General features: G+C 39.7%; 2 protein-coding genes across 5 annotated transcripts in view; both read left to right on the top strand.

Moving 5' to 3' along the window:
* Positions 1–2,869, top strand: part of WTAP (WT1 associated protein) — a 28,426-nt gene extending 25,557 nt beyond the window's left edge. For all 3 annotated transcript variants that reach the window (XR_012463197.1, XM_074144208.1, XM_074144207.1), the window contains one exon: positions 1,648–2,869. Coding sequence is in view for 2 of the 3 variants with exons in the window: in XM_074144208.1 (XP_074000309.1) it covers positions 1,648–2,231 (584 nt within the window). In the remaining variant the exon portion in view is untranslated. The remainder of the gene's footprint in view (positions 1–1,647) is intronic.
* Positions 2,870–5,383: 2,514 nt separating this feature from the next.
* SOD2 (superoxide dismutase 2) lies at positions 5,384–15,397 on the top strand. Of its 2 annotated transcripts, XM_074144205.1 has the most exons (5): positions 5,384–5,505; positions 6,663–6,865; positions 11,078–11,194; positions 12,960–13,139; positions 13,924–15,397. In XM_074144205.1, the coding sequence occupies exons 1-5, from the start codon at positions 5,477–5,479 to the stop codon at positions 14,067–14,069; spliced, it is 675 nt and encodes a 224-aa protein (XP_074000306.1). In that variant the 5' UTR covers positions 5,384–5,476; the 3' UTR covers positions 14,070–15,397. The 2 variants fall into 2 exon arrangements, with proteins under 2 accessions (XP_074000306.1, XP_074000307.1); XM_074144206.1 differs by lacking the exons at positions 5,384–5,505; positions 11,078–11,194 and having other exon boundaries at positions 6,709–6,865.
* Positions 15,398–15,959: the final 562 nt, after the last annotated feature.

The raw sequence follows: 15,959 nt of genomic DNA, 5'->3' as shown, positions 1-15,959 counted from the left end.
AATTTGAAATTGCCAGACTTCATATTGTAGGTCTTGCTATTTGGTAGGGAATGTTTAGACTGTACACGTTACTGGTGAATTGGTAAGATGAAAGCTGTTAATGTCGCATGAAGCTAAGCATGCACTGAGAACAGAATGCTTGTTAACTCTGACTCATTTTGAAACTTTTTAGAAAATCAACAACTTTTTAAGAATGCCTAAGAAAAAAAAATATATTTTTTGCTGAGAACCCAGATGAACTAAAATATCTCATTATTGTGTTCACAGTCCAAATTTACACCATGGTAAACCTAAATTGAAATTACATATAAACTCTGACCTCTTGCATAATTTAAATGGAGGGGAAAATGCAAATTCAAAAAATCTTCAGTTGAGAGTTCTGTGTAGAACTAGTGTTTTTTTGGTAAAATGTTAGAGTAGCTTATCTGATTGTTAGAGTAAGTCTTAGGACATGAGCTATTTTAGACATCGCATAAACCTGGATATGTTTTAGGTTTACAACTGAATTCTGTAAGATCTAAGTGTAACATACCATGTATTTTTAAGGATAGTTCTCCTCCTCCATCCCCCATAGGATCATATTTTTGAGAAAGTAGCAGTATAAAGTAATACATAATAACTACAATTCTTAAGGTGACTGATTCTTTCTGTAATGACATGTTGTTGGAATAGTTACCCTTTTCCTTCTTAAATACTATTTAGATAGTGCACTTTTAAATTTATCAAGTTCATAATCGAAGCAGGCATGGACATTCTTTAAAAACTTCTGCTCTTGAATTCAGTGTAGTAAAGTAAGCTCCAGAACTGAGATGCGTTCTTAGCTTCTTACTGCTTCTTCCCTATAATTCTGCAATAGCAGTTTTCCTAATGATTTTTTTTCCATGGCAAGAAACACTTGAATTTTATGACTTTTTACAATAATAAGCAGTTTGCATTGTATTTGCTCCACCATATCAATAGTGCAGTTCAATTGAAGACTAAGGGAGTCAGTCTTTCTTTTACTGTTTTCAGGTCAAATGTCTTTTGCTCCAAAATGTAGTCCTGATTGTAAAGTCCTTTTTCTTGGTACACAACTACTAAAACGCCCTGTGGAATTAGTTAGCGGTTTTGTTGGTAAGAAAGTCATCTTTTTTTTTAGTGTCCAGTTATGGAGGATTTAAAGGACTAAAAACAGTAAGAACTGAAACTTTCTTGAAATGTGACTAAAATCCTTTTGTCACTGAATAGGCTTTTGTAATTATTCAGTTCTATTATACACAGATGTTGTTCATGGTCACTTTAACAGTATTTCTGCTAAGGTTTTATACTTGAAGAAAAGCAGATACACAAAGATCTCCTTGCCAAATACTAATTGTTGGAGTTGAGCTGTTCACCCAGTATCATCTTTTTTTTGGCCAGAAACTAATTTCTTCTCTCATATTCTGAGTAGCAGTATAAAAAGTATGTAGGTGATAGTTAAGCATTTCCTCCTTCAGAGGCAGAGTATCAAACCCAGTGCGTACCTGATGGCTGAAAAATAGTCTGTTGAAAACTTTCAGCGTAAAGTGTTGAGTTACAGGATTTTACTTTTTTATGTGTGTGTGTCTTGAGATTCAAGCTATATATGGGCTATTAAGTATTTGCAACAAATGTGTTTTCTTTACATAGAATTGAATGACTTCATCATCCAGCTTGATGAGGAGGTAGAGGGTATGCAGAGTACCATTCTAGTTCTCCAGCAGCAGTTGAAGGAGACTCGCCAGCAGTTGGCGCAGTACCAGCAGCAGCAGTCCCAGGCCTCCAACCCAGGTACCAGCAGGACTCCGTCTTCTGAGCCCACAGACCAGGGAGAGGCCGTGGGCAAAGACTGCAGCCGCCTGGCAAATGGACCAAGCAATGGTAGCTCCTCCCATCAGCGGACGTCTGGGCCTGGATTTTATAGGGAGGGTAGCGGCACGGAAGATGACTTCCCGGCTTCTCCAGGGAATGGTAATAAGCTGTCCAACCACTCTGAAGATAGAACTGGTAGAGGAGGTGGTAGCTACATAAACCAACTCAGTACTGGGTATGAAAGTGTAGACTCTCCCACTGGCAGTGAAAACTCTCTCACGCACCACTCAAATGACACAGACTCCAATCATGATCCTCAAGAGGAGAAAACAGTGAGCATGAAAGGTAACAGAACTGTGGGTTCTCGTCATGTCCAGAATGGTTTGGACTCCAGTGTAAATGTGCAGGGTTCAGTTTTGTAACATTTTTCTGCAACATTTTTATACAGTGTCATTTAAATTGGGAGAGGATACTGTCCAGAAGCTGTTGAAATTAGTGCATACTTGTCACAATTTTGCCTTTTTGTGGGTTTCTTTTTGCTTCAATACCTCTGCCACTTTGAAAATTTTAACAGTTAATTTCGTTGAATGTTGCTAAAAGGACGTTTGTGTAGTTCAAGTTATTTTTATATGAGTTAATGTGAAGTTGAAATGGAAATTATTTCCATAAAGTATAACATAAATGATATCTGTACAAATCTGTGTATATCTAGAACCTGTGCTGTGTAAGGGCATTCTTACTCATACTGTTATACTTACACCACCTTCAAGATTTGTCATAATAGCTGTGGGTTTATGACTGCTAAGTTTGCCCAGTACAGTAGTTTTATCACTAAAAGATGGACTTGCTGAAGGAGTCCTGTAGTAGTTTCAGTGTTAATTACAGTTTTTCCCACCATACATCTGTGCATTTTCTCCTTAGGTGACCGAATGTTTATGAATTGTGTGCATAGTTACTCAGTTTTTAAGAACTGTTGTATCCTGTTCATGCATATTGCTCTGTGACTCCAATATTATCTTCCCTGTACTGACCAAACCTAAATAAAAACTTTTAATAATGTAATTCCCTTATTGTTCTGCGTTGACTTACATGGCTTATTTGTATGCGGTGTGTTTATAGTACTTGGTTTTTTTTTTATTGACTTTGTTCCTGTGTCAATCCTGTCTGATACAGCTTATGCCAAATACCTGAAGTTACAGGTGTGTACTATCATACTAATTTCAGACCAGCCTGATAGTGTTTATTCTATGGGTTTTATCCTTCTTGGCAGATAAAGGGGGAAGGGGAGAGTTAATAAAAGTAAACCTTAAAGTTGGAACCTGGCTTTTATAAAGATTAATAAAACCCCCAAAAAGCTAGAACTCTCCGACAGGTAAATACACAAATTAAACTACAGAACTTAAAGGAGTTAGTCATTCAGCTCTTAAACCAGATAAAACTCCTGTTGTTTTTAAATGCTTGCCTGAGGGAACTGACTTCTTCACAGCTGCAGAGAATGAAAAAAAATTACCCTAATGAAGCATACTTTTATTGTTCACTAGCAATAAGTTAGGAATTTCTTAGAACCTGAGCTTCTGGTGGTTATTTTCTATCTACTAGTTAGGGATGGTAGCACATACGTAAGGAGATGAAAAAGCATTGGCTTATAAGCACTGTTCAAAGGGAAAATAAAAGTACTTGGCAGTGTACTTTTGGGTAGACTTAAGTCCAGTTTCAACATTTTTCTACCTGTGAATCTTGTAATTACTAGATGACTAATAAAATTGTCTCATATGTAGCCACTAAAACAATAGTAAATAGCTTATAGCTTTGCAATTCACTGTGAAAATGGTGAGACTTGTTTTGAAAGCAGTATTTCTCCAAAATTCTAGGACGTACTTGAATTTATTTCAAATTTACAGTTACAGTAAATTCCTAGGTTACAGAACGGTTTCTGTGATACCATTTTTAAGTGGCACATTATATGACAACTAGTATCTGCAGTAGTATTGTCCAAGACAAATGGATGTAATTAAAATGGATGTAAAATCTTCCTAGCTGCTGTCATCTGTGTTAGAGACATGCTAGTCCATGTATCACAGCTGTTTTTATTCCATAGGGTTCACCTAAATGTATTAAAACAACTTTGTAGTTGTCGCTGGAAGCGTAAATTCCATTGGTGATCCCTGATTGTTTTTTTGAAACTTATTTTAGCCCTCATTGTTTGAAAAATAGCAGTTATTAGTTGAATCCCTGAAAGGGAAGTATCTATACAAAGAAGTACCAGCATCTGGCACCCAAATTACTTTCTAGTTTACAAAAATCCCTGGTGATCTAAATCTGTAGTTGTGGGTGACTTATATTTGGTCTTAGTATCGTATTGCTTGATTATCCATAGCATGTGTGTATGTACATCCCAGATCCTGTACATGGCAGAATATAATATCTGTAAGAAGCTTAAAATACAATAGATTATAACAAAGTATAGATGGTTAAAAGACTTGTGGGGAACTCTGTGGTCATGGTTGAAATCTCAATCTGAAATATGAAAGCAACTCATGCCAAGAAAATGGTAGATATCTTTTTGCCTAGTATAAGGAATTAAAAGGATATAAAATATCTTTGGAGATAGAGTATTTGCTATTAAATGTGCTACAGTTAAAAGGAAATAACATGCATAGCTTTCAGGTGATGAAAATTTCCTACCTAAATCTGTGGGGTTTTTTCTGTGTTTAATTTTCTCAAGAGTGTGTGGTACTTAATTTTTAAATAGTAAAAAAAAAAAAGCTAAAGAGCTTAAAAAAATCATCAGAAATACAAATTATACCCTCAGACTAGAAGTTAGTTTAACTTTTTGAAGGAATGTAATTTTAAGGTAAGGTCTTTCTCTGCTTAGAGGGCTTCTTCTGAATAAGCAGGCTGGGGTGTTTTGTTTGTTTGATGCTTTAATTTTGGAAAAAAAAAACCAGTTAATAACAAAATGCATCATATAATTGACTTGCTTTCCTGGAACACTTACTGCAAAGCATTAGTGGATTGCAGTATAATAATACACAGATAAATGCTAAACCCAGTAATATTCATGTTCTTGCCTGGCTGTCGATGCCTGTATTATGATATTTAATAATCTTGAGTGTAGTTGGTTCATTTTAACAGAAGTTGGCATCTTATGGATCAACAATAACTACAACACATTCCTCTTTAAATTTAGGTACTGTCTAAACCTTGCTGTATGTATTTTCAGCGTTCGGGGGGGGGGGAACCTTGTTTCCAAACCTCCTGTCGATTTCTGGACAATTCACCTTTTAATCTTACCTGTGGATAAAAGCAGTTATTTTTCACTGCTCGCGTTTCAGCAGAGGAAAGTAAATAAAAGTAAACTGTAGAGAGAAAATAGCTAAAAAGGCATTCGTAAGGGCCGCTGGCAGGTGTTTTTCTGCTTGGTACAAGCTGCTCTTGGGCGGCTCCAGCCTCAGCCCCTGAGGCGGGCAAGGCCCGGCACCAACCGACCTTCAATGGCAGCCAAGCTCAGCCCCCTCAGCTGCCCGCCCTCGGCGCCGCCCGCCCCGCCGACGGCCCCCGCCCCAGCGGAGCTGGGGCGGGGGCCGTCGGCGGGGCGGGCGGCGCCGAGGGCGGGCAAAGCCGCGGTTGCGCCGTCGGTGTATCCCCTGGCCGCTACATAGCCGCCATGTTGTGCCGCCTGGCCTCAGCGGGCAGGTGAGAGCCGCGGAGCGGAGGGGTTGGGGAAGCTTCATGTCGGTCAGAGCCCCGCGGCGTGAGGCGGCGGACGGGCTGCCCTCGCCCTTCGCGGTCGAAGCGGGGCGGGCGGGCGGGGAATAGGAGGAAGAAGCGGTGGGGTCGCCCCCTTCTCGCCCCTCAGCCGGCTCCCCGCCATTTCGGGTGGAGGGTGGTCGCGCTGCTGCCGGTTGCGCCGCAGGGATCGGCTGCCGGTCCGGGCAGCGGGGCGAGGGGCGCTGCTGCCTCTTGCCCTTGCGCCCTCCCAGGTTCTGCCCTCCGCCGAGGGACTGTCGTCGCCTGACGTGGTGCTGCCGGATCCCTCTTATGTTCGCTAGCCAGGGTCGCCGCGCTCGGCCCCTCTTCAGGGCCCCGAGGGTTTTGCTCGTGTTTTGTCCCTGGTTTATGCCAAGGTCACCGATGGAACATAAAAAGGCCTCAGGAGTTGACCTTCCTGCCGGCCCAGCCGTTCTCCTTTCGTTGTCGTGTCTCATGACGAGCGCGAGGTGTTAAAATGGGGGAGGTTAACCAGAACTTGGGTGGTTCCCTGTGGTGGGCATGGAGGCTGCCCAGCCATCAGGCAGCGTCTGGTTTTCTGGTACCCACCACAGGGACAGGGAAACACGTGTGGTGGCCTTAACGCCAGAGAGGTTCAGTTCTGGGAACCTGGTGACTGGGGGGTTTTCAGCCTTTTTATTTCCCAGTACAGGGACCCTATGGGTAGTGAGGGAAGGACATTTCAGGGACACCTTTGCTGCTGTTGTTAATGAATAAAGATTAGGTGAAGCTTTGAATGTCAACATGTTACTACTGGCTTTCCGTTCCTGCTCCCACCGTTCCCTTGCCTGCATGCATGGGAAGGCCTGGGAGTCTTCGCAGTGGCTTGAGGGGCTTGGTTTGAGAAGTGACAGCTTTAAATTGCGAAGCCCTGTATCTGTGACCTTTACGTGAATTCATCTTTGCAGTTAAGCTACAGAGTGTGTTTGCTTTGAGCTCTTGAAAAATGGAAATGTGACTTCTTTACCTCGCGTATCACCCCATGTGCTTAAAGCAGATAATCATAACAGTTATGGTTTCAGTCAGCTTCAATGGTGAAGCCCAAGTACTAAGACTACTTCTTTCTGTTTTTTCTCTTCCAGAAGCAGTGCCAAGTTGATAGCACCATTGGGATGCTTGGTCTCTAGGCAAAAGCACACTCTTCCTGACTTGCCGTATGACTATGGCGCTCTGGAACCTCATATTAATGCAGAGATCATGCAGCTGCACCACAGCAAGCATCATGCCACCTACGTGAACAACCTGAATGTGACAGAGGAGAAATACAAAGAGGCACTGGCAAAAGGTCTGTATATCCGTAGTCAACAGATGAGATAGAAGCTAGTTGATGTAGATGATACAGGAGAAAAAAATGGATAGCCTTTTGTTCCAGGGGAAATAGTTTCTTTTAAAAGTTTTGGATTATCTAATTCTAGCTTACTTTTTTCTTTCTTTTTTTTTTTTTTTTTTTTTAATAAAAGTGAAATGCTTTTAGGAACAAGCTTTCATTGTAAGCTTCAGTGGTGCTGATAATTGGAAACTAGGTGTAACTAAAAAGCATGAATTATGTTCTCTGTAGTACTGTAAAACTAGAAGAAAATTCATTGATTTTTAGGGATTTAGGCCATATTTACATTAGTAACTTGAACCAAAGACTGTGTCAATAGGATACTGCAGTCATTTCACTAAACAAATACTTTGTAATGAAAGGTTAGTAACGAACTTACATAAAGGGAAATTTGTGCACCTTGATGGTTTTCACACCAGATGCTCTGTTAATTGTTGTGGAGTAGTCTTAGTTGCCTATACATGGAGGTAAGACAAATGTGCAGTTAATGTATCCGACACCTAGTGAAGAAATCTGAATTTTGCTGCTAGTTGTGCCACTGGATCAGATTGAAGGGTCACGTAGGTTGCATGCCAGCGTGAGACACAAAATACATATCAAGCCATCATGGAATTTTTTGCTAAGATCTCAGATTGAATCTGAAGGTATACTAACTTCTATGAAAACTTTACAGTTGTTCTAGCAGGGCTACACTGAACCGCATTAAATGCTTCTTCCAAGTCTTTTTTCAGTCTTTCAGTTGGACTGATGAAAGTATATGAGATAACATGTATATCTTTTTAATAAGGTGGAATATTTTCAGAGTTGTGTTCTGTCATGATGATCTTTCTAAAGAGTGTCAATTTATCTCTTAGAAGTGATTACTTTATAGACTCACTTCTTTATGGTCACCAGGGGTCTTCACAGTGTAAGTGTCTTAACTGCTTGGGCTTGGATGAACGTGAGAGTTGCCAGTATCTAAGTAAACTTGAACCCTGTAGCCCTTGAGAAGTGTGCTTGAATAGGGAATGTTCGTTACCTATGAAAGTTTAGAGAATTTCAAGTGCCTGAGTAAGCCTAAAAATAACTTCTGCAGTCTAAATTAATGAACTAATGAGATTCAGTTAAGAATCAGGCAAACAAGATTGGCTCCTGCCAATGTACTGCCAGTGGTGGATGCAGGAAAGTTGTATTCCAGAGACTTAATCAGTGCAAATGGAATTGAGGAGGGAACCTGAACTAAAGAAGTTAGTGTATCTTCTGCTGATGTTACTTATGCTGTTTAATGACCAAGGCTTCAGCCACTAGTGGAGGAAGAATTTCTCCTTAGCAGGAACATTTGCAGTGTTGTGGATCCTTTGAGGTATTTAAAAAAAAATACTATTCTTTGATAGGCTTTTATTGCTTGCTGTTGGAAATGGTATATGCAGAGGTAGAGGTTAATCTTTCCCTAAGGATTTTGCAGGCATTGTTTTGTGCTGGTAATGGTCATGGACATCAAAGCAGACAAATATTTGCTTGTAATATTTGTGTCTGTGTTTTGGTTTGGCTTTTTTCCCCATAATTGGAATCTGTGTATACTCTGTGTAGTGTTTTGACCCTCATTAGAAGGACTTCTAAGACAGGATTTAGGAAAGGGCAAAGTCTGAACTGCCACCTCATTCTGTCAGTATTGTCATTCTTTTTCCATGCTTAAAAACTGAGCACAATCAAAAATCTCTCTGTGCTGCATTTCGGTGTTGTGAGTTTCGCAGCACGTCTCATCACTATCTAATATCTCTTCTGGATAACACAACCTTGTCAATGGTTTTTGTTCAGCAATAGAAAGTATTCTTTTCAGATCATCTTTAACATCTTCACCTATCTATATCTGCTTAGAAACGTGAAATAAAAGCTGTCCTGAGTCAAGTTCCCTTGACTATGTTTTCAGCTCGTTTGAAAGTCCGTAAGCGCTTCTGTGATAGGGTGCAGCACAGGACTGTTACTTGTTCAGCATAAGCTGGTTCTGATTATTGGTTCATCAAAATGTGCAAGATTGCCTAATTAAAGGATATAAACTTGAAACTTATTTTCAGTGAAAATTTGTGCCTACCAGCACTTTTCCCAGCTCTATTCTGACAGTCGTGAGCTGTGGTGCTTTGGTTACTGCTCTTACAAGGAAACAGATGACTCTCGGTAGACTGAGAAACTGAGCTGACTAGTCTCTGGAGCACCTCTAAGCTGCCCATCTTGGTTTACTGAATTGTCCTCTGTGGCTGTGTTGAGGAGTGTGGTAAGCTGGAGAAAACACCAGGGACTCTGTATACAAATAAATTCCAAGATACTTTTGTTGTAACTTAAGGGCAAGTTATTTTTTTTCCCGTTGTCTTTTCCAGTGCAAAGTTCAGCAGGACTGGTCTGACAGCACCACAACTACTGTGTTTTAAGGACAATGGTCAAATGCTGTCTCTGGTTCCTAGTGGTCCTGGGGAATAGATTCTTCTAAGGAATGGTGGAATAAACAGTGATAAAGACATCCTGGGTTATTTTTGGATTTCTGGCTTGTGATATGTTGTATGCTCTGGATGAACGTAAAAGTGTCATTAAGGCATGCAAAATTCAAGGAAAATGTCCCAAAGGTGGCATTTGAGTGGTTACAAGATGTGTCTCATCCTTAAGTTGATACCTGAATTCAGCAAATAGTGTTTGTGCTAACTGCATTGGATGCTTTGTTCCAGTCCTGTACCCGTCTGGTTTTGTTGCTCTGGGTAGTAGTAGGAATGGAGATGCAGAGATCATGTTAGTCACGGACTGTTTTTTAACTTACAGATATTTTTCTGAATGGAAAAAAAAATTAAAGCATATTGCATGTGAAAGTGAATTTGTGTAGGGATAACATTCTTAAGAAAAGTTTATAGAAAACTTTAGTTTCTGCATCTTAAGGAAGCTTTTTACTCAGTGATCGTTTCCAGCAAAACCAAAAAGCCATGGGCGTGTGACTGAGTGCTACTGTAATTCGTTGTAGCAAGACATTGAATTCTGTATTTTTGGGGGACTATTTTATATATATGAAGCTTACCAAGGCTGTTGTAGTTTCTGAAGGGTATTTAAAAGACTTGTAGATGTGGCAGTTAGGGATGCGGTTTGATGGTGGACTTGGCATTGTTAGGTTTATGGTTGGACTCGACGATCTTAAAAGTCTTTTCCAACCTAAATGATTCTATGATTCTATCAGGGCGAGATACTGAGAACCTGGAATCCTGTATTAAAACCTTAGTAACAAGCGTGCTACTGCTTCATGGCTTGCCTTCACGATTGTGTTAAGATGACTCTTATTGCTATCAGAAGATTTTTACCACTCATTCTTAAAGTGGAGGAAACACTGCCCGTACTGACTTCTTATTAGAGAGTGTATTGGAGTGGTGGAAAAAGCTTCAAAAACCTATGAAATGTTTCAATTCTTTTAAAAGCCAAGATAGCTTTCAAAACACTTGTGTTGAAATGGTGCAACACCATTTAGAGGCCCAGGGCATCAGTGAATTCTTTAAGGAATATGACGTTTTGTGGAGAGGGAGGAAGTACAGGGCTGTCTGATCTTGATTTCTGATGCAGGATTCTGTAATGCGGAGTGAAATGATCTGGGTAAGTATCTCTTCCTGCAAGTACCAAAAAACCCCAAAACAAATCAAGAAATAGGAGGGAGAAGACCATTTTGTTTGTCTACATGCTTACTTTACTAATCAACTTTCTCTGAAGCATAAACTCTTTGCTTGTAAAATGTTTAAGAAGTTTAAAAATTCTTCATTTGTGAATCAGTGACCTAATGGGTGAACAATGTTCTTGTCTTGTAGTGGTGATACTGAGCAATTTACAAGTGCTGGGTCCTTAAAATGTTCTGGCTGTACTAGTTGCTTTATTCCGCTGTAGAATGGCAGTAGGTCTTATATGTGTAGTATAGGTTGCCGGATAGTTGCAATATTGGCAGATTACAGAATAAGAAAAGGTCAAACATAAATCTTTAACGCAGTTTGCCAATGACTATGTAATACAGGGAAAACTGTCACAAAGCTTCTCTTTTCCATGGACATGTTATAGACCTGTAAGACTTGGAAGATTTTGGAGCTTGATGGTGGCCTAGTGACAGCTTAGTGACTGCTGTGGTGAGGATGATGTTTTTATTTACAAGTGTATTTTTATCTTCTGTATCCTTAGGTGATGTTACAGCTCAGGTGTCACTTCAGCCTGCACTGAAGTTCAATGGTGGGGGCCATATCAATCACACCATCTTCTGGACGAACCTTTCTCCTAATGGAGGAGGAGAGCCTAAAGGTTAGTGCTTGTTACAGTGGTTTATGGCATCAGTTTTAATTGACCAGTAGAGCTGATAATCTTTTCTCTCTTTGGAAGAGAGAAAATTCTTTATTTTTCAGAGTTAATTTGCCTTTCTATATGAAAGTTATCACAATTGTGAGGAATTCAGGGTTTTTTGGATGCAAGCCAGGAATATAAAAAGCTAGCCCTGTGCTAAGTATTTTTAATTTCTAAAGCTGATAATGTGTACACTGCAAAATACTTGGTTACTGCTGTATGTTGTCCTTTCCATCTTCATATGAGAAAATAGCTGTATCAAGCTGGGCTGATTAAGTTGCCATCTATGTACTCAGTTCACAGAAAGGCAAGAAATGTGCTGCAGACCACCCAACCTAGTGTCTGGATTTATGCTTCCATTTGAATAGGAATAGTTCAGCAGTTAAAGCCTAAAGGAAGAAATCTCCTTTGGGAGGATAGAGTAGTGATTATCTACAAGTGACCTGCAATTAAAGGTAAAAGCCCTATGATACCGATCTCACAAAAGCTGTTGTAATAAACTTCAGGGTTTTTAAAATGAGGTTTATATGCCTCTCTATAAATTGGTGAGGTTCAGGTGCTCTGTACTCTGGTTCAGCATTCATAGGTGACATCTGCTTGTGACTTTTGACTCTACCATGGAAGTACAAAGATGCTCAGAAGATGGTCTAGTTAAGACTAGAGCATAAAGCTTTGAAGCTGAAATTTCAACAAGCAGTTCTGTCAATATCAGTCCGTTTCTGATAGAGCTTGTTTTCAGGTGACATTCTCAGAAAAGATGCTTTAAAGCCTTTATTTTTGTCTCCCAATTTCTAAGAAGTTTCTGTGAAAGGCAGTAAGCCTAAAATACCATCTTTCACTTTCAGCTGAATGGTCCGAGGCTTTTGTAGGAAGCCTGCTAAAGCCTGTCATAAGATGCACTTGCAGCTATCACCGAGATTTTCAAGACCATCTGTCTGAAGGTGGAAGGAATAAAGAGTTCTCCAGCATTGCACTGTATGAAGTATTCTTAACACATGCTAATTAGAAAGCTAATTAGAGAGGAGCGTAAACACCTTCAGATTTTGAGCAAACACTTAAATATCTGAAAACTACAAATGTGCTAGGGTGTAGGGGAAAGGAATTAGTTTGGCAAAGTATTATTACACTAAACAATTCTAGTTTCTGTTCCCTGTGCCCCAGAACAGGTTAGCTTAACTGTATAGTAAAGAAGGGATCTATTCATGGAGCTGCCTTATGCATATCAAATAGACTATTTAACTGTAGAAGCAGATGTAAATCTAAAATATGAGGGCAGAGGTTAAATACCTTTTACTATGTGTAGGTTTGTTATATTGATATCAAAGATGTCCAAATATTTTTTTGTACTAAGACAAGCCACAGCAACTTTGTGTTGTCCTTTAGATATGCAAATTAGCTCTTCACCTTTTTTTCTAGTCCTCCTTTGTGGCATTCCCTTTCCTTTTAGACAAGAATGTAAGCGCCTGAGTATCCTGTTGGTAACATCCTGGATATATCTTTGAGGGACAGCATGTTTGATTACTGCACTAATTTCTTGCTTGCCCTCTTAAGCAGGTTGGGACAGAACTGTTAATTAATGATGCGACTACTCTGTTTGTCTAGACACTTCCTTCCCACAGGGCCCAAATGCTTCTGCTCCTCTTTCCTTCTATTTCTAGGTGATACCTGGAAATTGAAAGATGTTGAGTACCTGACCTTCTGTGATCTTTCTGTGCTTTTTTTAAAGGAGAACTGATGGAAGCCATCAAGCGTGACTTTGGTTCCTTCGCAAACTTCAAGGACAAGCTGACAGCTGTATCAGTTGGTGTTCAAGGATCAGGCTGGGGGTGGCTTGGCTATAACAAAGAGCAGGGGCGCCTACAGATAGCAGCTTGTGCAAATCAAGACCCTTTGCAAGGAACAACAGGTCAGCTTTTTCTCCTTCCCCTCTGCATCTCTCTCTGTAGATTTTACAAGCAAGTGTCTGAGATCTGAAAAGGGGTTTGTGGGCAAATGCTGAGAAGAAATTGCTGGATAAATATGGCTGGAAAATTGAATATCACTACTAGCAGAAGTGAAGAACAGTTGCAATTTTTAAAACAGCATTTGTAAAGCAGGACTTAAAAACTGTGAAGAGCAGTAGGGTTTAAAACCTGTCTAGTCAAAGGGGAGGTAGATGGGGCATATTGTGAAAGTGTCCTCTCTTAGACAATAGTTTAGTTTAGGATTATTATTTAGGATAATTTCACACCCCACCCTCGAAAAATCCTCATTAAAAATTCGGTGAGAAGGATATTTTAGCACAAAGGCAAGGAAAGTAATTGGACAGTAACTCGTGCTTAAAATATTGGAAGCAAACTGGCACGGCAAGAGATTCCTTCATGGTGTAACTTTTCACAAAAATGTTTCCATAACTGTGCAAAAGATGTAAACCTTTCAAAAATGACTTTATCTCATTTCATTGTGTCTTTAAGGCAGTTCTAGAGTATTCATAGGTGTTTATCAACTCTTTCAGTTTGTGTGTGTGTATGTGGAGAGCAACCATTGTGTAAAATGTTGAAATAAGCACCTATGTGCTGGAGAGCTCTTTGTCTCCCTGCAGATAAATGCTGAGAAATTGGGTACAACTTTGGGATGCAATGTCAGACTTTACATGTAAAGTGTGTTTTCACAGGTTTACAAAATTTATCCTCCTTTTTGTTTTTTTGCAGGTCTCATTCCTCTGCTAGGAATCGATGTATGGGAACATGCTTATTATCTTCAGTATAAAAATGTTCGACCTGATTATTTGAAAGCCATCTGGAATGTGATCAACTGGGAGAATGTATCTTCGAGATACGCAACTTGCAAAAAGTAGAGTGGAATTCTTGCACAGACTACTAAAATGTCACCACTTCTACTCTGATACCACTCTTGTAGTAGTGCCTGTGGCTTACGAATTAATTGCTCGACCGCAGAAAACACTTAGCTCATCCAACAAAAGCATTTCATAATCAAGCAAAGTGTCTGCTTGTTTAATTCTGTGAGAGGTATTTAATTAGATTTTTGAAGCTTTAAACTGTTGTGCAACAAAGGGAGACACTTTAAATAGTCTTTTCCATTGCATATAGAAACATAGATCACCTTACTGAAGCTTACTGAGGTAATGGATTTCCTTGTTGCACTAAAATACCTAAGTGGAAACATGTACTTCATGTTGCTATAAGCAAATAAAACTCAAAAGAAGAATCTTCTCCAACTGTCTTCAAGAGACTCATTTTTAGTGGTAGCTGGTCCAATTACTTACTTGATTTGAAAACAGTTGTAATTTGTTGTATTACAGGTTATGGAGCTTTCTTACAGATTAAAAAGATAGGTGAAAGGAGTAATAGGTGTTGCTGTGTCTGCCTGACTTGGCTGTCATCAGCCAGCCCTACTTTGTCCTGGATCTCTCTCGTGAGAGCTTCATGTATTGCACTGATGCACTGACTTTTGAAGTGTTACTTTGCACAAGAGGTTACAGCGCTGCATCAGGCTGAATTGTTCATCTAGGAACTGACTGACAGCATGTGATACTCATTTCATACGAGCTGTTCAAGTATATCTTAAAACATCTTGTAACTTAAGAGACCGATTATGTGCATATATATTGTCTCTGCGTAGCTGTGTTCCCAAAGCAGTTATAATAAGTTAAAGTTAATGCTTTAGTCAGGAATGAGGTACCATCTGGTATAAAGGAGCATGCCCAAAAGGTCTTGAAAAATGCAAGAAATGGTTGGTGTGTTTTGTATTTTTTGTTTTTCTAATTCTGTTGCAAGTATTTCGGAGTGGATTGTACTGGACATACATAGTGCTTTGCACATAAGTTTTCTTTGAGCTTTCTTAGTATGATCGAAGTTCAGGATGGATTCTTAGGGAAACAAGGAATAGACTTACTTTGCCATGCTGCTAGGCTGCTGTTTTGAAATACCAAGTAAGATCAAGGGGAAAAATGTTTATAAGAAAAAAGTGCTTTTCATTAGCAGATGCAGGGAGAGAAGCTACCACCACCACAGGAACAGTCTTTAGTCACTAACCAAAGCTGCAACTGGTGAGGTACCTCTGTTGGGAATGAGAGTTGGGCAAACATGGCTTATTTCATATTTAAAGTGTTTCAGGGTTTGTTTTTTTTTTTTTTTCTACCGTGAGATATATTTTCTGCAGGCCTAGTTCTTGTCTCAGATGTGCAGCTTGAGCTTCTGCTGAAGTCTGGATTGCTTCGAAATCTTGTTTAAAACTTATATCATCATCCTTCATATCCTTGGTTTGCTTCTGAGGGTGTGACAGCAGCGATGAAGAAAAGCAGGTCTATTAGTAATCAGTCTGGCAGCTTTTGATTTCAATTTTTTTTAAAAAAGCGAAAGCCTACTGAAGGGTCAGTATTCTTATTGTCTGCAGAATCCTCTGTAAATCTGGAGAGCTGGTGAATGAAGTCTCTGTCACAAACTCTGCTCAGCTTTTCTTCTTAGGGAGCCTGCATCTCCGTGAGCAAACACTAGCATCACATAGATTTTTGCCTGACAGAAGCTTCTGGAAGAAAGAATTACAATGGTGGCAATTCAAAACTAAATCTTTGCTGTAGTTATTTACTGGGGCAATCAGTTTATTTTGAAACCCATGTTCCTAATTAACTTAATGTTCCCAGCCTCTGTCCTTGTGTGTTTCTTTCTAAGCACTTCAGAATGCTCAAATTAATGCAAAATACATCATGTAGCCCACAACATTCCTG

This window comes from Numenius arquata, chromosome 2 (assembly GCF_964106895.1).
Source record: "Numenius arquata chromosome 2, bNumArq3.hap1.1, whole genome shotgun sequence".
NCBI classification, from domain to species: Eukaryota; Metazoa; Chordata; class Aves; order Charadriiformes; family Scolopacidae; genus Numenius; species Numenius arquata.
The sequence above is the reverse complement of the archived record's forward strand: the minus strand, read 5'-3'. Positions and strand labels throughout refer to the sequence as shown.

Bases quoted from the DNA above. Each gene is read 5' to 3' on its own strand.
- SOD2 (XM_074144205.1), top strand. From the start codon at position 5,477: ATGTTGTGCCGCCTGGCCTCAGCGGGCAG. The intron at 5,506-6,662 runs GTGAGAGCCGCG...TTTCTCTTCCAG, and splicing joins CGCCTGGCCTCAGCGGGCAG to AAGCAGTGCCAAGTTGATAG. The intron at 11,195-12,959 runs GTTAGTGCTTGT...CTTTTTTTAAAG, and splicing joins TGGAGGAGGAGAGCCTAAAG to GAGAACTGATGGAAGCCATC.